The sequence below is a fragment of the Melospiza georgiana genome, chromosome 1, assembly GCF_028018845.1.
Source record: "Melospiza georgiana isolate bMelGeo1 chromosome 1, bMelGeo1.pri, whole genome shotgun sequence".
In the NCBI taxonomy this organism is placed as follows: domain Eukaryota; kingdom Metazoa; phylum Chordata; class Aves; order Passeriformes; family Passerellidae; genus Melospiza; species Melospiza georgiana.
In genome coordinates this window covers 48,774,116-48,801,619 of record NC_080430.1, presented here as the reverse complement: position 1 = coordinate 48,801,619, position 27,504 = coordinate 48,774,116, and the positions used below count along the sequence as shown (strand labels likewise).

Genomic DNA, 27,504 nt, shown 5'->3' with positions numbered 1-27,504 from the left:
AACTATCAATTGGCCAACTAATTACACTCTTACTGCTGTTAAGACTTCTGTCCTTAAAAAAAATAAAGTAGAATTTCTTAGTCAATGCTAATCAAATGCATATAATCTTAAATATATATGATTAAAAAATGCATATAATCTTTGTTTCTGCCAAATTCAAGAACTTTAAGTATATCAAATATATTCACTGAATTCACTTGTCATGTACCACCATTTAACAGCTATTCCTGTAATGGCTTTACAGACTGATTAGGTACTCTTAGAGGATGAATAATACTCTTAAGTTCCCTCACACTTGAATACAAAGGGTGTATTCTCCCATGCCCACAACTTTCAGCAATACTTCTTTGCTGCTGTAACTGCAAATAAAGACCAAAAGAAACATTTTTTAAGACTATCAAGTTTATTGTCCATCAGAAAACATATGTAGGTTAGGTTGTTTCTGATCAGGATCTGCTTTCTTTGCTCAGAAATTGCTGGTTAAATTTTAAGGTCAGTTTTATTGTTTAGGTGGTTTAAGGTCTAACAGCATCTCCCAAGTTCACTTGGTAACAACACGCCCCAAAACCAGGAGCCTTGCATTGCTTTTAGAGTAGAAAAGATAGTAATTATAATTGGTTTATTTGTTGCAGCTGCAGAAACTGAAGCGATCCCTCTCCTTCAAGACTAAAAGCTTGCGGAGTAAAAGTGCAGACAATTTCTTCCAGAGGACTAATAGTGATGTGAAGCTGCAAGTAGACTTGATGCCTGAGGTGAGCACAAGCACTGGGCAGCTCCCCAACTCAGACAGCCAGGCATCTTCACCCACCAGAGCCCAACAGCTGCCAGAAAACAGCAAGACTCACATCTTCCAGGAGCACATCTTCAAAAAACCAACCTTCTGTGATGTCTGCAACCATATGATTGTTGGTAAGAAACAGTTTATTTAAAATCTCATGTGTGTCCCTGCTAGAAATTGCAGGTTGACCTTTCTCTAATTTCTGTGAGCCCAGAAGTCTCCTTGAGAATATTCATGCAGGGAGGTTCTGGATTTGTGTCATATCTGCCACAGGCTAACATTTACTGACAGATGTCTTGCCTTGTAGACACATACCGTAATCACAAATTACAGGTGAGGGATTCAGCTGGAATCAAACTCTTCTGTCATCCAGGTTATACTGAGCACCAAGCACAAGTTGTATGCTGCACTAGAAGCAGCAGAAATCCATATTGCAAATGTGTGCACTATCCTCACTTTTTCCTACAGCAGTAATTTTAACTTTCTTCCTCCTCACGTCTGCCCTCACGCACTGCATCACCCCCAGTTCCCTTTCACTGTGGTGACCATACCTACCTCCCCCAGCTGTCCTACATGTCACTTAAGGGACAAGAAGTAGCATCTGCTGGGTGGCAGGCTCTTATCTGCTTGTGTGGGTGTGGGTGTTGGCTGTCTAGGATAAATATTTTAGGAGACCAGGTCAAAAACCAAATATAACAACTGAATTTACACTGCAGACTTTCTTGGGATTATTCTACCTGATCCCTCCTATGCACAAAACCTCACACTAACTTTATACCTTTGAAAGATAGGCCTATCTGCTCTCTGAAGCAGTCCACGAGTACGTAAGTTCCAGCCAGGTACTGACTGACTGACAGACAGGAGAAAATTTTGCTATTGTCTCTAGTGTGCAGAAAAAAACCTCCCTGCTGAGCCCTGCTTGTAAGGTAATTTTCAGTGCAGTGTGAAGACCTAAAAAGCCAGCCTTCATGCTGATCATCCATGGGGCTGTGCAAGGAGAGGTCAAAAGAGAAGTGCAAGTGCCTGGAGGTGTAGAACCTGCATGGCTACCACAGTGGGAAGCTGCAGGAGCTGCTATTCAGCAATCTGATCCTGGAAATTCACATCCTCGTGGCTTGTGTTGTGCACATGATTTGGTCTTTCTGCTTGCTTACCATCTCCTTGTCCCAGCACAGTAGAGTGGAAGTAAATTCAGTGGCAATTTACCAATGTGAAAGTGAGTGACACAACTTCCAAGCTTTTAGGCAGGACAGGGAGGTAAATGTGCTAATGATTTAGCTTCATGTAGAAGTAGTACAGGCCTTTGAGTACAAAATATTGTCTGTAAAACTTGTTATACAAAATTTGTATAACTTACAGTCAGAAGCTTACATGCCCTGGCATGGAAGTCACTGCTTTTTAGGTAACAGTATGGTAAGCTTTTGAAAGATGCTGATAGGACTGATCAACATTTTTCAAATGAGGGTGCTCAGCGTTCCCCTCTTCTGTGAGGAATTTGTGGTCTTTGGAAAAGGCAGCTGTCTACAGAACATTAAAATTGATGCAAGACAATCTTGCTTCCACAAATTAACTTATATTCTCACTTCACCACAGCTGTACTGAATCCAAGGAAGCTAAGGAATTTTAATCACTTTTTTTTGTGTCATTTTTCCAATCTTTTAAGGTTGTTTTCTACTTGAAGTGGTAAAATAAATTAAAGAGAGAAGCAGTAAAGTATCAGTATCAGGGAAGTTCATGGTCCAGAATTTGACAGGAAGTCTGGAAAAGTAGTTAATTGAAATAACTTTATATATGGGAAAGGCCCAGGAGTTGTCTCCTTCAGTAATGTGGATGGATATTCTATCAAAGCTTATTTTCACAAATATATACTGCAAATATAAGTTCCTTGAATTTCTGGCAGCTTCTTGTGAAGTTGTATGGAGATAAATATCATCACAAATCTGCATGACTCAGCACTAGTGTTTCAAAATAGTGCTGCTCATGATGGATTATTGCTGACAGCAAACTTTGCAGAGAGTAAATCCAGTTCATAAACACTCCTGCCCTTCTCCTTTGCTGGGCAGTCTGTGTCCGCCTGGAATAGGAAAGTCCTGAAGCACAGCTCTAGGCTTCAAAACATCAGCTTAAACCCCCTGTGCTTTCTGAATTTTTTTCTGTTCTCTCTGCTGAGAGCTTTGTTTTTCTGTTCTGTGTCTTAGCCACTTCATTAGCTGAAGAAGCCTCTTATAATTGCTGAAGAAACTAATGTGACCTATTTTGTCTGGTAGCAGTCTGAGTCAGGTGAATTGCTCTGACCTCCTCCAGCTCATCTTTGCTTGGAGGTAAGGCAGAGAAGATGTTGGGAGTGTTACCTTAAGATGCCTTAGACTGTAGATGCCCTGATTTTCATAGACAAACGTCTTCTCTATTCCTGCCGTCTTCTCTTTTTGGTCCTTACTGCATTTGTGCCTGGTTTTGCTGTATTGTTATTTAAGTTGCATGGTAAATCTCGATGTTAACTGGTTGCTGTTCAATTAATCCATATAGGTTTTGCAACTGTGGGTTATAGGAATAGAAAAGCGAAACAGGCCGCTTTCAGAGAACCCTGTCAAGCCTGCTCCCAAAGACAGACTGAAAAAGCCTCATTTCTGTTCAGGGACTCTGACTGCTTGAAACATGGAGCCGATTTGTTCTCTCTATTTGCGTTTTTCACAGGCAGTGACATTTAAGAGTAATGAGTCTATGACTTTAAATTCCTCATTGATGAGAATAAAGGCAAAGACAGATACATGTTTTGAAAGCTGGAGGAAAGACTCCAGGAAAATTGTGTCTTGACTTTAGATGGCTTTAATTTTGCCACCAAGAATGATTCCAGGCTCACCTTAAATGGCACTCTGATCCATGAACTAAGCAGCTCTCTTTGGTACATGGCAGCGTAAAAAACAGTGCACAGCATGAATGTGCAGCGACTGCTTCGGTTTTACTCATGTGGCAGAATCCATCTGTAGCTTCAGAGTGAGCAGGACACATGGAGCAGAGGCAGCAGGTTCCCTGTGCTGCTCTTTTCACAGCAAAATTAAAGAACTTGAAACATTATCTTACTAGAAAAAAATACACGCATCACCTCTCTTTGATCCCTGGGCACTAGGAGCCAAATACTGCCTTTGGGATGCAGTGCAATCAGTATATATATATATATATATATATATATATATATATATGAATGAGTAAACTTACTCTTTCAAATGTTTTTCATGCAGCCCAGAGTACAATGATGCAACATATTCAAAAGCAAATCTGTTTATTGATGTGATTTCAAAAACGAAAAAAGAGTATTAATAGTGTGCTTCATACCGCGCTTTGAAGGCAGGAGTTGGACTGTTCCTATTAATTGTACTAGACTGAGACTCAAGTTCCACCTCAGTAAACAGAAGAAAAATTTGATACAGAAGCAGCAATTTTCTGTTGAATGAAATAATGGAGGAAATTTCACATTTGAGGGAGCTTTGATGAGTGCATGCAGGATCCATTTTACATTAATGGGGCTTTCTTATAGCATCCAATTCTCCAATAAAATCATCATTCCTAATAAGGAATTCAACAGTAATAATTCACATAATTTCAGAGCAAATCAATAGTGTGTTGGAGCAGACTCTGCACTCCTTTCTCCCACTCACTGTTTTGCTGCTGTGAGTGCCTGGCATCGGTTAGTTTAGGACTGGGGTTTCAGCTGCATTGAGGGCTACATATTTTCCTAAACATATCCACCCTTGAACATCCTCTCACAGTATGTCTTTTAGAAAACCATTAATTTGCTGGTTTTAGTAGTAGTATTTATTACTATTTTAATATCTAACTCCAGCAAGGGAACATTTTGAAAATCAAAGTGTCTTGTGGAATGTATTACTAGATCATCATTTAGGAGACACTGGTTTTATGGGGTTTTTATTTTACATCACAGTGAAAAGAAAACCATGTCAGATACCTCAGATACCTTCTTATCTACCATTTTCTGTGATTAGCAAGAATGTGGAAAGCTTTGGCAATGGCAAATTAAGGGAGGCAAAACCACCTAGCTGCAGCGAAGATAGATACTGTTAAATTAATGTTGCTTCAGATTATGGTCCTATGTCTTATCTTATTATGTCTTATGTTGTTATGATCAGAAGCAAGTTCTTGCTTCAGTCTCTGGTGTGTCATCAATCATCTCTGTAACAATTTGCTGTTGAAGAAAACATGATGTCAGTACTCTGGAGTTGTAAAACATTGTGCATTTTTCAGAAAAAACTCCATCTGTAGAATTCTCAACGTTTTACTCATTTGCAGTTCATTTCCTGTGCTGATTCACATGGAAAAAATGTTCTTTTCCACATATTCCAAGCATATTACATGCAATTAATGTATTCCCATCAAAGTCAAATATAAGTAATGAAGCAAAAAAAGAAAGTGCTTTGCTTTTAAAAATATATTACTTTGTAGTCAATCTTTCAAAGCTGTGTTTTAAAGAAATATATCCCTGTTTTTATTGTATCTTTCTTTGTGTTTCCAAAGTATGTGTAACTGTTTCACTCCATTCTTAACCTTAACTATGGCACAAAATTTTAATCAAACACCTGGGGTTTTTTTGGCATACCTGTTGGAGCATGTTTGCCTGGAACAAACTTGCAGGAAGAGCAGAAAAAATTGTGGTTTGCAATGTCCAGTAAGTCAAAACCAGGTCCTTCTGGGTCATGCCGCCCCTGAAATATATGCATTTATAGGTGTTCTCAAGGCAGCTGGGTTTCTGGTTTGTATGAAGATTCTCTGAGCCTTTGCAGCTCTGGAGGTAAATAACTCAGTACCTGTCCTCTTGGGGAGCTAACCAGATTGCAGTTAGAGAAACCTGTGGAAAACAAATAAGCAAGTAAAAAAGATAAAACCAAGACATGGCTGTAGCATAGCTTCCTGTCAGTCTATTAATCAGTAGTGCTTAAGCAGTGAAGTTGTGTTATCCCTTCAGAATTTACTCACTCCTACCACCGTCTGTTCTGGTTTAGCCAGTCATTCTGGAGGTTCACACAGCCAAAAAATTACCATGAATAATTCTTTCTCACTTCATCTTTTAGAAACAACCCGTATTTCTTTATTTCACTGTGCAGTTGTGGCCGCTAGAAATTTCAACCACTTTTATCCCCAAAGCTGTATTGTAAAATCCTCCAGAAAGTTAGGGTCAAAGTTGATAAATTGGGCAAGCTTTTCAAATGCAGGAAAAAAGGAAGGAAAGAGGTCTAGATTGAAGCAATGAAGCCTTTTTCTGTTATATTCTGCATTTGAACTTCTTCTCTTAGACTATCTGTAACTGCGACTAATAAGTACTGGAAAAACTCCATGGTTAGAGGAAGTGTTTATATAACTGTAATTTATGTGGATGTTTATTAAATATAGAAAAATTTCACAGGAACTATGACACAGTGCTTTCTGCCTCCAGTCTGATCAGCTCTCTCCTAAAAAATATGCTTGACTTTTTTTAAGCTTGCTGCCTCATTTCATGAAGTAGGAATTCTGGTTTGGTCCAAACCTGCCTATATCCAGCATTACCCAGGTAGACAAAGGTGCAGTAAATGGTCACAGATTGATCACCACTTTTTGGCAGCAAGACAAAGTAGAAGTACTCCTGGAAGCATGACTGTAACTGGCTTTTTCCAAGGCTATGGTAGTTTGGAAGGCTCTTTGGACAGAGATCTTGGAAAAAACAAAAAAAGACATTTTTATTTATCTTGCAGGATGAAGGATAAAAATGATGTTATTCATTCAGTCCTGCCCTCCACTCTTCCTAGTCTCTCTAGCATCTCCCAACACAGATGACCTTGAGGGAAGAAATTTGTGTTGCCACTTCATCAGAACAGAGTTGTCCCCTATAGAGAAGGGTAAAGATCTTCCACCAAGGGGGACATACCCTTGGAGCAGGGCTTATGTAGTCACAGCCAAGCCTTCCCACATCTATCCTCCAGAGACATTATTACTACTACAGCATAAATTTGTTTTGTTTATTATTAAGAGTTTCCCTATTGAAAGAAACTTTCAAAAGCTGCTGAATCCTTTTTTTTTTTTTTTTTTTTTTGTGAGGAAAAATCATAAAATGCTGCCTGACCAATCTGACAGCCTTCTATTGATGCCATGACTGTCTGGGTAGGTGAGGGGAGAGTGGTGGATATTGACTACCTTGACTTCAGCAAGGCTTTTGGCACTGTCTCACCTAACATCCTTGTAGGCAAACTCAGGAAGTGTTGGATGAGTGGACGTTAATTTGGATTGGGAATTGGTTGAATGGTAGAGACAGAGTCCAGTTGGAGGCTCATTGCTAGTGATGTTCCCCAGGGGTTGAGACCAGATCCAGTCTTGTACAACACATTCATCCATGACTTGGATGAAGGGACGGATGCATCATCAGCAAATTCACTGACGTTACGAAACCAGGAGGAGCAGCCAATACCCCAGAGTCCTGTGCTGACACCCAGTGAGACCTGGACAGCTTGGAGGGCTGTATGGATGGAAAGATCCAGAAATTCAACAGAGGCAAACACAGGGTCCTGCACCTGGGGAGGAATAATCCCAGGCATCAATGCAGGCTGGGAGCTGACCTGCTGGAAAGCAGCTCTGCAGGTCCCTGTGGATAACAGTCCCAAGCTGTCCAAGAGCCAGCAGTGTCCTTGTGAACAAGAAGGCCAATTGTATCCTGGAGTGCGCTAGGAAGAGCTTTGCCAGCAGGCTGAGGGAGGTGATCCTGCCCTGGTGAGGCCTCATCTGGACTACTCTGTCCAGTTCTGGGCTCCCTGGGCAGGAGGTACATGGAATTCCTGGAGCAGGTCCAGCGGATGGCTACGAAGATGATTGGGGGCCTGGAGCATCTCACTTAGAGGACAGGCTAAGGGAGCTGTGGTTGTTCAGCCTGGAGTAAAGACAACTGAGAGGGATCTCATCAATGTCCATAAGTACCTGAAGGGAGGTTTGAAAGAGGATGAAGCCAGGCTCAGCAGTGCTCTGGGAGAGACAAGGGACAACAGGCCCTAACTGAAGCAGGAAGATCCATCTGAAAATGAGGAAGAACTTATTTACTGTGAGAGTTACAGAGCACTGGACCAGGGTGTCCAGAGAAGTTGTGAGGTTTCATGTTACAGAGATATTCAAGGCCCACTAGGCCGTTATCCTGTGCAACCTGCTCTAGTAGAACCTGATTCAGCAGGAAATTGGACTAAATGATCTTCAGATGACATTTCCAAACCCAGTCACTCTGTGATTCATTGAAAAAGGACCATTGTGTAACCTTTTCAATTACTGGTACCAGGTGCCATCCCATATATTACTAGGTGATCTACAATCCCTGTCTCTACCTCCTCCTTCCTTCCACTGAATTTACTCCTGGATTTAGGACACTCCATTTCAGTTGATGACAATGAATGGCTGTGGGCACTTTTGAGAGTCAGTGTGTGAGTATTGTTTAAGTCATCTCCCTCTGCTGTGCTAAGGTTTAGGGGAAACAAAAACATTGTATTTTTTTAACACACATCTGCTAAAAATTGGTGTAAAATAATTATTTTACCCTATTAGAGTGAAATTGAACCTGGCTTATCCTACAATCTCTTTCTTGAGTTAATATGTCTCCATAAGCATAGACCTCTCCACTTCTGAGTGGAGCCCTGTAAGAAGGGCCAAACAAAAGCCTTCTGGAAATATGAAGTACTAATTTACTCAAACTGTACAGCATGCATTTAACTGTTAGTTATGGACCAGTCAAGTATAGGTAATATAATCTGGACTCTCCAGAATTTCCCAACAGTGGATATTCTGTCTGTTAGAATAAATAAAGTGGGAATAAACAGAAGTGAAAACATAGAAACAAAATTGTATGTGCAGTATAGATGTGCTCCATCTACTTTTATTTTTTGATAAACATGGGGAAAAGTATCCAATTCATGCAGTCCCACATTTGTAGAAATGCTACAGCAGCCACACATTATCCCTGCATCAAATCATTACTTTTCTTTGTTAACAAAGAGTTAAAACATGCTCTCAAGCAAATATTGAAAAGAAAATGTTTAGTTTGTTTATCCTCTGGGAGGGCTTCCTCCTCTGAGATGAGGCAAGAATGTTATCAGTAAATTGGATAATCAGGAACTGCTTAGCTGAGAAAAGAGGGTGGAAATATATTATAAATTCTAATTTGTCCTTGAACAGCATCAGACATGTTTCACATTTGTTACAAGATAGTTTTCAAGCTCACTTTAATTTGGGGGAAATTGCTATTAATATGAAACTAACTGCAGTTAATCCCTCTGTCAAAACAGACTTTAAAAAATGCTGACCAACATTTGCTGTTTAATTAGATGGAGAACAACAAGCATTTCTAGCACATCTACAATTAATATTTTAATATTATGTTAGCCATGGTGATTTTTAACCAAAAAATACATTAAAACCACCAAATACCCTATTCAGTAGTGAGTAGGCTCCTGGTACCATTGCTCCTGGTATCAGCTCTAGTGAAGAACATAATGGCAAGCTCAAGGTTTTTTAAAGGCCAAGGGATGAAGCAGAATGCAAGTGCGGTTTTTATGTCCTGCTATGTACTTTTCCAGAGCTCACATGGGATGTTGGGTGTTTACAGATAAGCAAATTAAGTGCATCTTCTTTCAAGCTGACCTTCTTGTAAAAACGTAATTTTTCTCTTTAGAGTCCTTATCTACCAGAGTGTGACTGTTATGTGGATAATTACAATGCTGAATAGCTGACAAAAGCATTATCCAGAAGCAAAATTATTAGAAGCTTTACCTTACTCTGAGTTGCAGAAATCTTAAAAGGAGGCACTTAACAGAAATGCTTCTGCAAGAAATAGCACACTGCCATCATGTAGAGTAAAATGCCTACCCACATGTGCTAGTTGCTGTCCTTAATATAGAAGGTTGTCTCAGAGAGCAGTGATCCTTGCGGCTCACATGGATCATCGCATGTTTTCCTGCTTTGGTAATAGGAGTGAAAGTTACTGCAACTTCACCAATGCTCTTATCTGATCTGCTGAAATTTCATTTCTCCAGGTATACACAATACGGAGCAGTTTTCCCCCTTGACATAAGTTTATCTTGTACACTGAAGGATGCTGCAAACACATGAGTCCTGGCTTTTAATTCTGAAGACAGGCTCAGTTAAAAATGACATGTAGTTGAAAATTGTGGCTGCACTGGAGTTTACTTTAGAACATGCATGAAGTTAGCTATGTCCATCAATTGAGAGAGGTTTTTCTTATTCATTTAAATAGTAATTGGTGCCACATGTAGGTGTGCTCTGGGCCAGTACTGCTGTGTGTCAAATAATGAATTCTCTCAGGTTATAATATCTGTTTACAGCAGCAAGGTGAGATATTGCCTTTCTTGCGGTGTTTAATACACTGTTAAAAATTCTAATGTGGAGAGCATCTGGGTACCAGGTTTTATTGAAGAAACAATGACATTACAGATTTTACCCTATTTATTTTTTCTTACACTAACTTCCTCCCTCCCCACCAGCCTTTTATTCCCTAAGTCTCCCCTTCCCTGCATGGAGGGGTCACTACTAGTGACATTGGGGCAGAAAGTCATTTTTTATTCCTGCTGTGATGCTGCTTGAAGTTGTCCATCTCAGGCACAGTTCCCGGGCATCCCCTGGCTTTGATGTCCGTCACTGATGTACAACATTGATGTCCATGGCTTCTTCATCTACAGGATCTTCCTGCATTTCCCAGATCCCACCCCAGGCCAGGATCTTCACCTTTGGCTCCCTTCTTTTTTCTGAGAACACTTCTTTCTTTCAGGAACTTTTGGCACCAAATATTCTTTCTGGAAACCAAGCTTACAGTTCCTCCAGTCTAAATAATGTATGTGCATAAGAACAGGACATAATCAGCCTTTTAACTAGTGCTCTGGTCTCCTGTCTCTTTATTAATTGCAGGATTTGGGATACACTGCTTTTGTTTAGTCAGAGTGTTATCAACATTTCCAGCAGCTAATAGTGGTTGCAGCTTGCAAGTAGCAGCCTCTTGTCTGAGAGTTCAGGGGTTCAGTTTCATACATTCACCCATGCACCTACACAGCAGTTACCTGCTGCCTGTTCTGTTCACAATTTCACCTGTTCTTTGCCAGTGACAGTTCCTAAATCTCAATACCTGTATTGACATTCAGTTCTGTGCCAGTACCTTCTGACACATTGATCTGCTCTTTGCTGGACTTTAGCTATATGTTACAGCTTTGTACACTGTACAATTGTACAACAGACATAATGCCTGCCAAGCCTTTTGCTGTCCCTCTGGGTTTCACTACCCTGATAGTGGTAGCCCAATCATGGTCAACATTAATTAAGGTTTTTGGACAACAAACCACATAGCCATGCTGGTCCAAATCATATGTAGATGATAAGATCTATGGCTTGTGTTGGCTTGGCTTGTTCCTACTAGAAGCCAGGGTGAATTCTGGTAAGGTAAATACTGTCTAAATATGGACATCTTATGAGTGATGCATTGAATTATTCATGTTGATTGACAAAATCTTAAAAAGCAGATCTTTGGTGTTTTTGATTAATGATTTAATTATTTAGCAATAGAGTGAAAATTCAGCTTAATGTCCCCATTTTTTTCACTGTCCAGATTGACCCTTGGGCAGGTAATGTTCTTTTTACTTTGCTGAGATACATAAACTTCTGTAAAATCACTTGACAGAAGTTTTTCTTATTCATTTAATTATTAATTGGTGCCTTATGGAAGTGTACCTGTAGGTGTGCTTTAGGCCAGTACAGCTATGTGTCAAGTAATGAATTCTTTCAGGTTATAAGAGTAGAAGACTGAGATTGCCTCTTTGACACTTGTAAATGAAGTTTTTTTACTGCCCAGCCTGTGTGATCTCACTGAAATCAGTAGCTATTTCTGGAAAAAAATTACCAACACCCTGCCCCACCTCACTCTCCCCCAGCCTGCACTTGGTGTGAAAGGTTTCACTTGAATGTTTTTCCATTGCTTGGAAATCAGAAAGAACTCACAGAAAACAGGAACAGATATTGGAAGGGGCTGCTGGGGCAAGTGGTGGAGTCACTGTTCCTGGAGGTGTTTAAGGGAAGACTGGATGTAGCTTTCAGTGCCATGGTCTGGTTGACAGGGTGGTGTTAGGTCATAGGTTGGATTGCTGACCTCAGAGGTCTTTCCCAAACTAGTTGATTCTGTGATTGTATATCCCTCACATGGAAAAGAAACTGAAACACATTTTGCTATAAAATGTGGTTGTAAAATTCTGAAAGGTAGAAGCACATTGTGACTAACTGTAGAAATAAATTCCTTGAAAACTGATCCCACCAAAATGGTGTAACTAGCCAGTTACTTATGGTCGTGCCCTGAATTCCCTCTAGTCCAAGCAAATCATGCTGTCAATGCATCTGTAGCTTCTGATGAGATCCTCCTTAGCTATGTGTGATCCAAGGGAAGAAATGGCTTTGGAACAGAAATCTGTGCATGTGGCCAAATCCTGACCAAGCGCTAGATTTTAGCCACATGGTGTCACATCTTACCTTATCTTCTGTTATCTTCTCTTACTCCATTTCCCATCTCTATCACTAGCTACTGTGAAATGAGAGAGGGTGGAAGAGGAATTGTTGCCCTGGTAAGTCACACTTCAGCACTTTGCAGGCAAGGCCCATTGCTGCAGCAGGCACTGCCAGTCAGTTTGTGCCAACACAGACTTGCAACAACACTGGGAGCTTGCACTGGTGAGGGAATGGTTTTAGTGCAGGAGGAAAGGGCCCAACCCCTCAGTAAGTCTGAAACAGCAGAAGGCCAGTGAACAACCACACACACACACACACATACACACACACACACACACACATACATATATATATATATAATGGGAACTAACCGTCCTATAGTTTTAATTGATTTTTCTGATCTTCTGACAAATAGCAGTCTCTCATTTTCACTGATGACGATGGAGCCACATAAGCAGCAGGCTTATGTCAGAAATCCGTTAGCAGAGAAGAGAGGACATCAAATCCCTTTGCTGAGGACACATTTCTTTTGTTCTGTAATTCTTTTCCCACATTTTCAGCAAGCTCATGATCCTGCTCTTCATTTCACATCATAGTTTTTTGTTCAGATTTCTGGTTTCTGTTTTCCAGTTCCTCTGTAATGATAGAATATCCTTGGAAGATAAAGGTTTTGGCACATGTGAGCAGCCTTACAAAATTCAACTGCTTTTTCAAAGCATTCAAAACACAGGAAAAAAAAGGCTGCAACTAATGACTTTTCATTTCAACACAGGTGTAAATAACCTGAGCCTGTCGAAGTGGAAATCTTGTTTGAAATCTGACTTTCATCATCTTCACCTCAGGAAGAGTTACTTCAGATGCTATGTTTACTAATACTACTGGGACCAAGATCAGCCATTCATCTCTGCTGACACACCAAGCTTAATTTCTCCATGTTCCCTTTTCCTGTTTAGTTCTGCCACCATCTCCTCACATAGCCAAGTTTATGCCTGTCCTCTCTGGAATGTTTTCCTTTTCAGCAAAGCAGCCCAGTTCAAGGACCTATAAGCACAGGTTCATCAATCTTGAAAATTATCCAGAAGAGTAGGTAACAATAAATCAGTGCCAGTTTTTTCAAAGCACGGAATGTTAGGCATGATTTAGCATGTTTAGTGTTTAGGGGACAGGGACTTTTTCTTTCAGTAATAGCTGTTGGTTTATTTACCATGGTGTTCCAGCATCCTAATTAACATTTAGATGATCAAAAACCTGAGATGATATTTTAAGAAGTGCGGAGGTGGATATTTCCTTTCAGGGATAGACTTTTATAGCAAAGCTGCTGAATATGTGAAAAATGCATTTTGAAAAAAATTCTTATGGCCAAATTTTTAAAAGGCTTTATTTTAGCAGGGATATTTTTCATCTCTATAACCGTCTTGCAGAAAAACCTGCCTATTACTGCCTCATTTTTTTCTCAGCATGTCATTTCTAAAGAAAACTATGCCACTAGGAAGTCAATTCTAATTTTATGCACTGTTATGTAGCCTGCCTACACATAAGGCAACTTTTCTTGCTATTTAAACATTGGATATTGTTATGGAGAAACTGGGGTAGGCACTCAAATGGACCCACACCTCTCAATGAGATATAATCTAAAATTTATTCATTTGAAAGGATAGGTACCATGATTGGATATCAAGTCCTACTCTACAGAACAGAAATATGCAAGCTCCAGCTTCTCTACACATCCTGTTTGGTTTAGAGTGGCACAAGGTAAACTCATGGGAACAGGACACTTTGTACACTTTGTACAATGTGCCTCATCCCAAGAAAATATAAATTTAACATGCCCAAAGCTCTGTACTTTTTGAAGTGGCGGATTTAACTGTAAAAAAATCCAACCCACCACTTAATAAAGAAAAAAATGTCATTACTAAAGAATAACTCTCAATTTAAATTCTCAATCAGGTATCTGGCAGCAATGACTTCCAGTGTTCAGGCCTCTAGGGTGGCTGGGGAAATCTGTGTTCAGGCTTTGATCTATGGCTCACCTGATGAACAGGTGAGGATCTGAGCCTCTGTACTCTCCAAAATGCCAGCGTGGGAAAGTGATGGGGCAGCATCAGTTAAAAAAAAATATAATCAGAAGGGTGCCAGGCATTAGGAGAGAGTGTAGTTCCCAAGGTGGCAGGAGGCACTCAGGGAAGCTGAGGCTGAGGAAGGGCGAGAAAAGGACTTCCCAGCTCATTCTTACAAACCAGCCTGGTGGTTTGGATGAATTAGGCTCAAGGTTGTTAACTTTAAAGATCTGGATGTCTCATGTAGAAAATGCCATTTTCTGATCTCCTCACAGCTCTTAATTGAGATAGAGCAGGAGAAGGAGAAGTGCTTGTCCAGCAGCAGCCAGCCACAGGGGCAGGAAGCTGCTACAGAGGAATTTTTAAAAACAGTTGTCTCTTTCAGCATCAGAGCTTTTATGCAAAACCAATTAATTAAAATCTAAGAAGGGGGCATGACAGTAGAGTACACAAAGGCTTAGAGATAACTGCAGAGGCATCAGTCCCATTTCGGGGATTTCCTCTTTTTAAGGTGACATCCTAAACCCTTCTCTGCTGCAATACTGGCCCAGCTTGCTTAAAATTCTCCATTTCCCATAAACTTTGGCATGGATGAAGCTTTCTGATGACAACCATAAATGCATTTAGGGAGAAAGGGGCAAGACACTCATTATTTTTATCAGCCTCCCACAGCAGAAGTTGAAGTTCTATAGAAATTATGTAATTTTAAATATGTTTCTTTTTGAAAGTTTTAAATCAAAACAATTTCTGAGTGCTATGTTCCTCACAGCTGGAATAATAAAAAAATAGTAGTTGGGCCATAGGTAGATTAGCTGGAGGTGACAGCCTCTCTGTGTCTCTTTCCCTTCCTCATTCTGTCTTTTATAGACCTGAACGTTTTTATCCTCTCCTTTCTGTTTTTTTCCCCACTTTGGCATAAGTGCCTAATATAGTTATGTTTATACAGCCAGTATAACATCATGTTGTTACCAACATCTGCAGTTTTCTTTGAAATTTCTCCAGGCTGTAGGGCTCGTTCTCCCTCTCCGGTTATTAATCTTATGTTGAGACTTGGAACAACAGGCAAAAAGCATCAGCCAGCAGTGCTGTGGCCATAAAGGGGATGACACAGGTTCCTGCCTTTGTGTGTCTGTAACCAGCAGATTGTCATTTGCGTTCCTTAGGAAAAATGTGACTTTCCTGAAATGCACAGTAGTTACTAAACTGCTTTTGTAAGGAAACACAGGAAAAAAAAGAGTTGGAATCAAATTCTGCCCTGTTCCCTCTGTCTTTCTGTGCCTACAAATATTTCCGTTCACCTATATTGAGGTGTTCTGTTTCCATTTAGGCTTCCTCCAAAAAAGATTTAAATTTATAAAAGTGATGCAGTGTGTCCTTTTAGTGGTATTTAAGGTCATATTATCAGAACAGTTTAAGATTCAATTTTCCATGACTGTTCTGGAAAACCTAGCCTCTGGTTTAGATATTCAAATGGGAGCTGACCCAGTCACAGAGTATTTCTAGTGAGGTGTTATTAAACATGACCTGCTTCTCAAAACAATGCATCCTTCCAGACCTAGGTGCCTGGATACATTAGCTGATATCTGAAGAAAATTACTGGGCAGAACCTCATTTGTAAGTTTATTTAAGACCTACTCAGTATTCTGGCCTGAAATGTCCTCTTTTTTTCCAGAGAAATACTGTTTCTTTTGTCAGTTTTGCCTTTTTTACTGTTTGAAAAAGGAATACCAGCCTCTACAGACTTGGAGATAGTTGATACATTAATGACTAGGACACAGAGGACATTTATTCTAATGTCTGTGTGGTTTTTTCTCTGTATGAATTTCATAACCACATAGACACTACTTCATTGACCAAAGAGGACACGTTAAGGGTTCATGAACACTATAAGTCAGCTAAACATGTCTAGTAATTTTCATTCTAAATCCCCACTTTTAGAATTTTCAATTTTTATAACTTAAACACCAACATCTGGGCCAAAATAACATTAGTGCAACTTCTGACAGTTTTACCCCTTACTCCCCTAAATGAGAGCCATCTCATACAAGTTTTGGCAAGGGACAAAGACAGTGAGCCCATAAGAAAACTCATGAGGCCGTTAATCACTTTGTATTTGGAATAAGGTAACATGGGACTCAAGAGATAATGCTTAAAGACACACACTGACTGAGGAAAGTAAAAAATAGCTGTTGAATAGAACTGCCCATTCATCAAACATTGTCTGCTCCGTTTGGTGAATGAAGAAGTAGTGTGCCTTGAATAAAAATAGTGAAAATCACATCCCCAGACAGCAACCAAAAAGCAACTGAGCAGAATTTTGTTCTGTCCTGCTCAGTATTTACCAACAAGCTTAAGTAACCTTAGTAAGGGTTTTTGGAGAAAAAGGTAGGAGGGATGATTACTTTTTGAAGGTAATAGCAAAGCTACCAAAGCTGTTAGTTTACTTCCCCTTTGAATGAAAACCAGAGAAAAAAGTAGTTAGGTTACTCCAAGTGAAGCTTAATTGTAAAGCCTTCAGTTCCTATATTTCTGATCCACCACTGACTGAAATTATTCCAGGTGAGCTAAGATAAGCAGTGACTACTGCATGTGAGCATCAGCAGCTTCCAGCTTTGCTTTAAGGTTGGTATAGGGGAATATCTGCTGGTGGGAATACACAGTGGGCTGCAATCAAACCATCAGCTATTTAAGGGGACAGAAATCAACCTAGACAGCGATGGTCAGGCTTGCAGATCATCAGTGTGTGCTCAGCACATGTCCCTGAGGAGACTGTGTTAGTGTCTGAGACTTCACTAATTGGAACACTGCACCTTCCAGGCAGTGCTTTAACCAGCTCAATGTGTGAACCCTCTCCTTACCCTTCCCCTGCCCTATGCTTCAATCCACAGAAGGATTAACCCAGTGGGAGTAACCACGCCACAGAGAGGCTTTCAGCTTCAAACAAGGCCTGGTACCCTCTGGCAACAAAGGAAAATTATCCTCAAATAGTCTCTATTGTGTGGTTGTAGCTATTGCTATTATTGTTACTATCTTTGTCACTGTAATTTATTTTTTTTTTTACTTTTATGAGTCATTAATACCACTTATTTTCTAGTATTTAATGTATGTTCAGACCAAATTCCTAACTTTCTTATGATTTCCAGGAGAATTTATTGGGAAATAATGTTTCAACACATTACTATATCCTGTGCCACTACTTTAGGCATAATGAAATAACTCTCTTCTACCAATGCATGACTGTGGAACTGTCACTGTACTCATTCAGCTTTAAATAACATCCTTTCAAGATCTGTGTTCTGCCTGCTTTTTTCATTATTTTAATCTACCAGATATCTCCTAAAACCTGCCCCATTCAGGCATCTGCATGGTCAATAAGTATGCATAAATAGGAGGCCAGAAATTGATGCAATGAGTCAAACCCTGGTCTCATTTACACCTGTACTGAATGCAATCTCCTATCTGTGATGTGAGCTGTGATTGTGCCTCATTTCTGAATCTCAGAAACTTTTGGGTCAGGTACATTGCCAGTATGTAGTTATCTGATTCCTGGCATGCACTAGTTTTGAAACAGCTTAGCCATAGTTCCCTGAGTGATTTAGTGTAATGGGGAAGAGAAACTGAAGAAAGAATTGTTTCTTGTAGAAATGCCATTTTCAGACCTTGAGATATGGTGATTTAGCATAAATACAGCATAAATGATTCTTCTCCAAGCTCCGTAGTTATTCCTCAGTGGGAGGCAGGGAGACGCGGGGAAGTTTTTTCCAAGCTAGCTCCACTGTAAACCAAGTAGTTAGAACTGAAAATGGGTTGAAGATTGGAGCTTTTGGTAGTTACAGGGGTTTCATTTTGATTTGATTTAGCCTTCTTGTAGACTCAAGTGTGTGACAGAAATACTTTTCCTCTCTTTGAAGCCACTACTTAGCTACTCAGATATAAAAATATGGCACTCGGCAATGGAAATACAGTGTTGCTCTTTTGTAATTGTCTTACTCATTTTCACATGACCACAAACTCCTCTTCTGAAAGAGTTGGGTGTTTGATTTTTGAAAGCAACTCAGATGCTTCACATTCATTTTGCACATCATTTTTGCGCACACTTGTTTTGACAGATGTGTATCTTCTGTGATCACATGGTTATAACATGTAAGGACCAACATCCACCTTATAAAGTTAGCATTGGCTGGAATGGCTGGAAAAGCATAACATAGTCAGCAGGAAGGACTGTGAGCCTGTCTGCCTCTTCACAGCTAAATCTTAGGAGTACCTTGGTACAGAGCAGCATGAGAGGAGAATTAGACCTGGTGTAAGCGCTGACGTGTTGCATAGGCCAACTGTGATGTCATTTTCCTTTTCTCATCCTGCCCTGTAAATATAATGAAAAACTGTGAGGGAAATACTCTTTTTTCAGTGCCAATTGTTGATCACCAGGAAGGGTGATTCAGCATTTCATCATCAGTAATAAAAGCACAAAGCCACAGAAGTCAATATTGGTTTGGGCATGTGTAATTGGAAAGAAACTATAACTGAAAAAATCCTCTCAGCACACTAATCCAAGTGCAATCATGCAGGAAAAAGAAACAAATAAACAGGCATGTGTTCTTCTAAGAAATCCTGTGTTTGCTAGGAAAAAAAGACCTCAGAAAAAGAGGATAGAAAGCATGTCTGCACTCACTGTTGCTAAAAGGGGCAACAAGTGGGGAGCAGGCACTGACTCCACTCCCTTGAAGTCCCTGGGGCACCCTCCATACTCGACCCCATTCAGTCCCTATCACTCCAGCAGTCTATAGAGGGAAGTGGGGAAGATCTTGGTTCCCTGTCCTAAAGGAAGCACACAGGTAAAACATCTGAGCCTGGCTCACTGCAACAACCCATGGCTACCTCAGCCTGCCTTACCTGGCTTGCAAATGGCCACTTCAGACACCTCGTCCTCTGAAAGTGGAACACAAGGCTTGGGTTTTAGCAACAACTTAATGAAACCTTCCCTGCAGTGCTTCTTTCTGAGGTAGCACTTCACTGAATGAAACTGGCAGCATGTACATAACCAATGAGCTCAATGAGTGCTTTCAGATGCAGGATCCTTCTGACTAATATTTATCATGTCTGACTAATGAGGGCTGTTAAAATGTCAAGAGTTTTTAGGGTTTTTTATTAACCTCATTTCATACTAATTCTCACAGTAGATATAATGAACAGATATGTTGTTTACTCATTCCATTTACACAGTCCCGTAGGGGATAAAAGAGTTGCTGCAGCATCGCTACTTCTTCATAGATTAGGAAGTGTTATGGTTGTATGAATAAAAGTGACTGTTCCTGCCTGGAAGCAAGCAGACTTGGGTCTGTCATTTAAGAGTAGGTCCTCACTGAAGCTAATACAGAACTACATTTGGCCTAGTGGGAGAATTCTGCTTCTTTAAAGCCAAAGTTCTGCTGTAGCTCCCCTACCTGTGGCACGTAACTTTTCTACTGTCAAGGGAGTAGAGTATGGTCAAACTTGTGGCACCCTCACTGCCCCACTCAGGGACATGCAAGGAGCCCTTCCTGCACCCTCTGAGCACTGGCCCAGGATGGTGAGAGCAGCAGTCCCTGGGAGCAATTGTCAGTATTGTTTTGAGCATGTGTAATTGAAAAGAAACTATAACTGAAAAAATCCTCACAGCACACTAATCCAGAGCAACCATGCAGGAAAAAGAAACCATACAAACAGGGATGTGTTTGCCTGTGAGTGGGAAATGGCAAAGGAGATGGGTTAACCCTCTCACATATGCCTGGAGCTAACTTCATCCACAAAACCTGGGCCTCCACTGATGGCCCAGCTCCCCAGAGCTGCTCCAGAGCCTGGGTGCTCCTTCAGTGGCTCCCTCAGCCATGCACAGCCACGCCAAGACCTTTCAAAATAACAGAGGGGGTTTGCTTGGTGTTCATGAGGCAGAGACACTATTGGTCAATTATCATATAGCAGAGCATAATCCAGTATCAATCTAAAGGCAACAACAGCCTGGGAAAGAGCCTGGGGGACAAATGCCTAAAATGGAGAGGCTGTAAAGAAAATGGGTGTACGAATGTGCGTTTTTAAAAGCAGGTAAGGCAATGAATGCTGCCAGTATTTGCTCTACCGCAGCTGACCCCATCAGCTCTTTCAGGTCACTTGTTTAAATGGATGGAAACTATTGATTTTGTCTAATTCAATCTTTGCTGTGTGTTTCCTAGGGACGAACGCTAAGCACGGACTGCGCTGTAAGGCGTGCAAGATGAGCATCCACCACAAGTGTGCCGACAGTATCGGGCAGCAGCGGTGCATGGGCAAGCTGGTAAGTGAGCAGCCCAGGGCAGCTTGTGCTGGGGCTATTTTTGTGTGCCTGAATGCCAGGTGTGCATTTAGCTGCTGCATTAACAGAACCCACACCAGGTCGCTTTACTGAGGTGGGAAAAGCTAAGCCAGGTGGTGCCCTGCTGTCAATTTCGGCGATTGCTGCTGCACAAGGATGCAAACAAAAACAAGGCACAAATCCAGTCTGCTTTGTGGATGTGAAAATACAGTTACGGAATACAAATTTAACTAGCTAAAAAAATTAATTACTTTGATTTCAACAGTGCTTGCTGTAGTGTAAACCTCTCAAAGAATGCTATAAATTAATCATAGTATTTCAGTAGGGTTTAACAAATGAAAAATCCTTCAAATTATGTTTTATTATTTTCTCCACAGTTAGGGCTTGAATAAAAAAACGTAATTCACCTTAAAAAGAAAATCAAGGGATATTTTGCAGTAAGACACAGCAGAGTTTGAAGCAATCTCTCTGCAGGAGGGGCTGGGAGGCGCCTGTCCCTGTAAGGGCACAGCACTTTAGTGCCTGGATTGCCTTCCAAGCAGCAAAATCTTGTGGTTGGCAATGGCAGTAGACTATGTCTGAGACAATTCTAACCCACCTTGTTGACTATTATGGGACTATGGTTCCTTCTGGTTACTTTTGGTAAAAGAACTTGGAATAATACCAATTGGAATATGAAAAGTGAATAATACATAGATTCATGTTTCAGATGTTCTCAGATTTGTTGTGACTTGTAGACGCTTGAGACTACTGAGCTAAAACCAAACAGTTTTACTGTGTTAAGTGATGGGAAAATGCAAGCACTGACTTCAAAAGTGCTACAAACCTCACCTTTCACTGGAAAGATCTTTTCTGTCCAAGAGGGCTCACTGAAAGCTATTGTTGTTTACATCCCCAAGTCTTCATGTATCTAAACCATAATCATAATTCTAGTATGAGGCATTCTGGTATAGGAAGATAGGAAGTTGGTCTGTGAAAAGCTGAATGACAAGCCCTGGACAAGGCAAATATTGTCCCATGTTAATTGATTCGTGCATGTCTTGATTCCAGCCTCAGCTCTTGTGGTTACTAGTTTACAAAAACAAAAAAAGAGAGACCATATTTACATCAGGAAGTTGTCAGCAAAGTCGCAGGAGTTTTGTGAGCTCATGCTGATGCTCTGAATTTAGCTTGGGTGCAGACAAAGGCTGAGGAATCTGGAATTTATTCCTCTAAGACTCCAAGACTATCAGTCACCTCAGTCTTTTTCAGTCCTTTCTGCAGCTCATTACCTGAAGAACTGGTTGTCTATCAGGTTTTGATGTACACTGAATAGAGGATATGGAAAATATGCATATCTCTTCAAATCTTCCTCACTTCTCAGTGTGACTAGAAGTTCTCACAGCCTGCAGACATTACAAATTGGAGAGACCATTTGTGAAATTCCAATGTCTTCAAGGCATTCATTTTGAACGGATGCCTAAAATTTTGCCTGAACTGAGATACATTTTTTAGAGCGGTATAGGCACCATTATTTGCCATATTATGGTACTCTTTAATGATATAGCTTGAGTTTTTATGGTGCATTTTTCTACACATCGGCACTATGGGAATATCTGATAACAGCTTAGAGAGCTTCTTGACCTTAAAAGCAGTGGAAGCTGCAGTCAGTCAGCAGAAAACCTTAGAAAAACCTGTAGGAAGGTTCTAAATTTCTTGTGTTTCACATATGTGTATGTGGGAGCATGAGGATTTGGAGTTAGGGTGGGGAAGGATAGTCACATGTTTAACAAATACAATACAATGCAAATTCACATTATATATATATAAGAAGATAGGGAAACTTCCCAGAACCTCTAATGATTCAGCACTTCTGCTGCAATTAATTAGTTTTGCTTTTGTGTAAGACAAAAGAAAAAAGAGAGCTGAAAATGAGCCCGTCCTTCCACACAAATATAGGAAATTGGTTTTTTTTCTAGGCAAAAAAATAAACATCTGATCTCTAAACCTCACAGTGACTGAACAACAGGAGGCAAATTTCCAGCCTCACCACAATGTTCCACCATTAACCAAAGAGCTGAGGCTATTTCTATTTCATCAGTCAAGGCAAGCAATGCGCTTCACTCATTTTTGCTTTTTCTCCCTCCAGCCAAAGGGGTTTCGACGGTACTACAGCTCACCACTACTCATTCACGAACAGTTTGGCTGCATCAAAGAAGTGATGCCTATTGGTAGGTTTTGACTGCTTTTCCATTCAGTCTTCCCTTGGCAATGGGAAGACTCCGTCCAGCTCCTTTCAGTGACTGGGTGCCCTTCTGCCATCTCAGGAAAGGATCACTTCAAAGATACAAAGCTGGAAGAGGACAGGGTGTGTTCATTGTGTGTTTCACTCAAAACCCTGTGTGCATACCTCTTAGCAATTACCCTGCTTATCAGAACAACTACCTGAGATCAAGGTAGGAACTTAGAAGTGAAGGAGCGCTGAAATATTGAAATGAGGGTCTGAGCTGGGAAAAAATGGATAAAAGACAGGGAGATCAAAACAACAGGGGGCATTCAAATCACTGGTCCAGCTTTTGAGGGATGCTGCTAGGTTCCTGTCCTTTTTCATCCATATTTCTTACTTTCCTCATATTTTTCCTTATTGATCATGTCTACACATTGTCTGAGTACTTGAAAGACTACTTGCTTCTCACTGTAATAACAAATTTCTGAAAAGAAACATTTTGAAATGGAGAAGTTAAGTTTATTCTGGAAAATATTTTTCCGCACCAGTACTCTAATCAGGCAGACCTGGAAGTGCAAAAAAATCAAAGCTAAAACTAACAATCCGCTTGAAACTACTTGTCTGAGGACATTTGCATTCTTACTGTCATCAGTTTAAAAAAAATTAATTACAATTATTTCATCTAAGTTTCTCTTTCTCAAAAACACCCATCATTTTTATCAGAAGTAATAGAAACATTTCAAATAAACTCTGGCTAAAAAATGACGTGTGCTTTCCTCCAATCAAAATCCAAAATCTGTTGCACTTTCCCGGTACTTTGGCTAAAATTTTCCTCTTTGTGCATAGCTCTACAAATGTACCATTTTCTACATGCCTACAGCCTTGTGTCGCAAGGGAAGTTGAGGTCTAAGAATGCATGATGTAGAAGAGAGTTTGAACTGGATTTTCTTGTTTCCATCAAAGACATCCATTTCTCTTCCATGGGAGATTATTTTTGTGGCTAGCTACGAGGGAAAGCCACTGTTGAGAGCAATCCAAGAAGTCACTGGTAGAGACAAACATGGATTACAACCTCCTGGTAATCTGTCTTCTTTATCAACACATAGGTGGCACCAGTGATGATTAGGGGAGGAGAATGGCGGGTGAAGAGAGACAAGGCGATGGCCGAGAATGGAAGAGCCAGGATGAGAGGAGGATGATCTTTATGGGAGTAGAGAGGCAGCAGAAAATTGATAGCAATTCCATTAAGTTCAACACTCACTTTTTATCAGCGTGGTCTCTCAAATTGTTTCTAAGCATACAGCTCAACCTCTTGGTAGAGGCATGTGTTGCTCCAAGTTAAGCAGGAAGATATCCTCAAGGTACTGATTGAATGATGCATGTTTTGCTCCTTCTGTTGCAGCCTGTGGAAATAAGGTTGACCCTGTGTATGAAACTCTTCGCTTTGGGACTTCCTTAGCCCAGAAAACCAAAAAGGGAAGTTCTGGAAGTGGGTCTGACTCTCCCAACAGAAACTCTGTAAGTATCCCACATCTTTCTTCCGTTTTCTTTGTGGAGGAGCAACAGATAATCATTCACATGAGATTGTGTCAGAGTTCACAAAACTTATATTTCAAACCGTAAAAAAAACCTAAAATCTTACTCTCAGCTTCATATAGGGACCAGAAAATTTCTTAGTTTTGCAAATTCAAGTTTTATGTATCTTTTAGATGACTTTTGAGAAAAAGAGAAAAATACTAATTAAATTAGTAAACTGTTTTTATCAGATTGGAAAAGGAAATATTAATCTTTTTATTTTGCATATCCATTTAGAAGGGTAACTGAGATATTGAACTGTCAGGCTGGAGCAGATGCATCGTGCCCGTTGTTGATGGTGGCCATTTGCCCTTCATACAAATGATAACGATGAGTTGGAGTCCTCAGAACCTAGATTTAAAAGTACATTATCCCAATACAAGCCCAGAAAATATTAAGACACTGCTACTGCAGCAAAGCAAGGGACTGGGACCTCCACCCCTTCCCAGTGCAGAATCGTGAGGGAGGCATTACAGACCGGGGCTTCTCTCTCCAAACCCCAAATAAAAATAGACAGGTGTGATAAGGCTGATCTATCCAGACAGGGAGGTTTTAGCCTTAATGTTTGTCATTCACTCCCTCCAATCATAAAAGTCACTGTCCTAAGGACTATGGCAGAAGAGGTAGAGAACAAGGGAAGTGACAGTTCCCGTGGCCATGCCTTTGCTATATCCATACCTTGTTCAACGGTAAAAATTGCCAGTTTCTTCCTTATCCTAGTATTGGGATCCACAAGATCAGAAGCTCCTTCATGATGTTGAAAGAACATTTCCTACCTTCTCAGCCTCTCATAAACAGGCACTCACACCTATGTTTGAGGTTCTCTTCTATTCCCAAGAGATCCTCCCCATGCCATCCCTCCCCACCTCAAAAAAAAATAACCATAAAAAGAAAACCACGCCTGAATCCACTGGAGGCTAAAGCTGATTGTCATCTCTAAAAATCTGGCCCACATTATCTGACAACCTCTTCTGCTCACACTCATAAGAAAAATCACTGGGCATAGAGACATGATGAGAGTTGGTCTCCAGGTCTCAAAGCAAATATTTATATGCTTAATATCAAGTCATGCTAATATCTGTATATATTTGTTACAGCATTTCCCTGGCATTTAAATGCATGCTCATTCACATGGCTCACGTGTAATCTCAGGTGGTATAGGTGGACTCTAAACAGGCACCAATTCATGTCAGATGGGAAAGAAAACAAACTCAAGCAAGAACTAAATGAAGTCTGCAAGAGATTTATTAAAGGACATGTCCTCTATCCACCCCCATTTGTGCCTTAAAAGGAATTTGCTAATTCCTTTTTTTTTTTTTAAACCCAAAGTGACTCAACCTTCTGTCACATTATTACATTTCTTTCTTTCAATTATTTAATTTCCTTTGAAACAAAATTTCTACAAATGTAATTATTGCTTTCTAAATCAATAAAGTTTATGTTGAATTATAAATGAAAACTCGAGCACAGAAGTCACTAATGCTGCGTCAACTTACTCTAGGGAGCAGATCATAACTAGGTGGGGTGTGGGCGTAGAATTGGGAACGCAAGCTCATTACAGGAATTTCTCCAGGGTATTGAAGCTGAGAGAGAATGTAACATGTGTCAGCATACAGGAAATAGAGCACATTAGAGAATTCAATAAGCAGACCTGAGAAACCATAAATTTTGCCAGCACAAACTTGTGGATCAAGACAAGGATAAAAAAACAGGGTACACATAACCCTGAATGAAATGATGGAGATGAGGACCTTTAAAACTGGTGTGTGACCTGGGAATAGGTACTGACCAGTGGCTGTACAAGGATGTGGCACAGAGCCCTTAGAAACATGTGTAGTTAATAGGGGTCAGAGGGACTACGACCTTTCCCCAGTGATCCTCACTTCTGGGCTGCTTTGCTCCTCTCCAAGCAGAAGCAGCAATGCAGCTTTGAGGCTGTGCTGACTCCCAGCCCTGGGAGATGGAATGTGCTTCAAGGTTCTAGGGACACCAGGGATGTGGGGACACCTGGGATACTACTTCACCTTGCAGGTGGTGTCCAAGCTGTCCAAGGCCTTGCTGTGGGTCAGCACAACAGAGGTGCTCCTGTTGAAGGTGATGAAAAGCAAAGGTGACTGGCTTAGGAGCTGTACCTTACCCCTACAGCCATGAAACTGCCCTACTGCATGCATTTCATGTAGACAGCCTCTACTCTCTGCAGAGACAGCCACCTTCCTCTAAACTAGCCAAAGTATTTTTAACATGACTGAGCTGTGTGGACGTACTCATTGATTTTTCCACCCGGATTCTGCATTTCCCATAAAAGAAAGTGGCCATATGCTCCAGATTTACTACCTACTGCTTGCTTCAAAACTGTGCTTCTGCAACCCACATTTATACAAAAAGGCACTTGAGGTGATGCAAATGTGAATCTAGTTCTTGTTAGTTTTTTGTGGAGCAGGTCCTCTCAAAAGCAGCTTTGCACCTATCATTTTTATTAGACCATTTGTCACGTAGTCATTCAGTGAAAAATCATTAAGGGTAAATGAGGTTGCCTCAGAAGGTTTTGGATGAAGTAAATACTGAAGAGACAGTCACTACACATCCCATATGCACTAGAACTTAACAAAATAATATTAATTGCTAATCAGCAATAATGAAGCTAATGTGAAAACTGAGGAACATATTGTAGCAATGAGAGCAATGAGCTGAAAATTAGCTGGGACTTAGTCTTTCAACAAAGCTGGTCTTTCTCTTCTCCACCCAGCAACCAGAATCCATAGATATGCTCTGCACTGGATCTGTGTAAACTTTGCTATTGCAATGCCTCCTCATCCTCGGGTGGCCTATTTGGGCAAGATGCAAGATAAACATGACCTGCTGCAAAAGGCTGAGTCTAAAAACAAGGAGCAACAGAGCAGCAAAGTATATATTCTTAAAACAGCAAGGGAAACAAGATAGCCACAAGACACCTGTGGCACAAATCTACTTTCAACCCCTTTGTTCATTTGTTTCCTTTGTGGAAAAATAGCTAGGAAAGTACTAGATAGGAGAAATAAAATTG

The 27,504-nt window shown here is 40.5% G+C and overlaps 1 protein-coding gene across 2 annotated transcripts in view; it reads left to right on the top strand.

Annotated features, from left to right (window-relative positions):
- STAC (SH3 and cysteine rich domain) overlaps nucleotides 1–27,504 on the top strand; it is a 72,804-nt gene that overhangs the window by 23,862 nt on the left and 21,438 nt on the right. For both annotated transcript variants that reach the window (XM_058037756.1, XM_058037748.1), the window contains 4 exons: nucleotides 633–909; nucleotides 20,562–20,662; nucleotides 22,809–22,890; nucleotides 24,289–24,404. In XM_058037756.1, coding sequence (XP_057893739.1) covers nucleotides 633–909; nucleotides 20,562–20,662; nucleotides 22,809–22,890; nucleotides 24,289–24,404 — 576 coding nt within the window. The remainder of the gene's footprint in view (nucleotides 1–632; nucleotides 910–20,561; nucleotides 20,663–22,808; nucleotides 22,891–24,288; nucleotides 24,405–27,504) is intronic.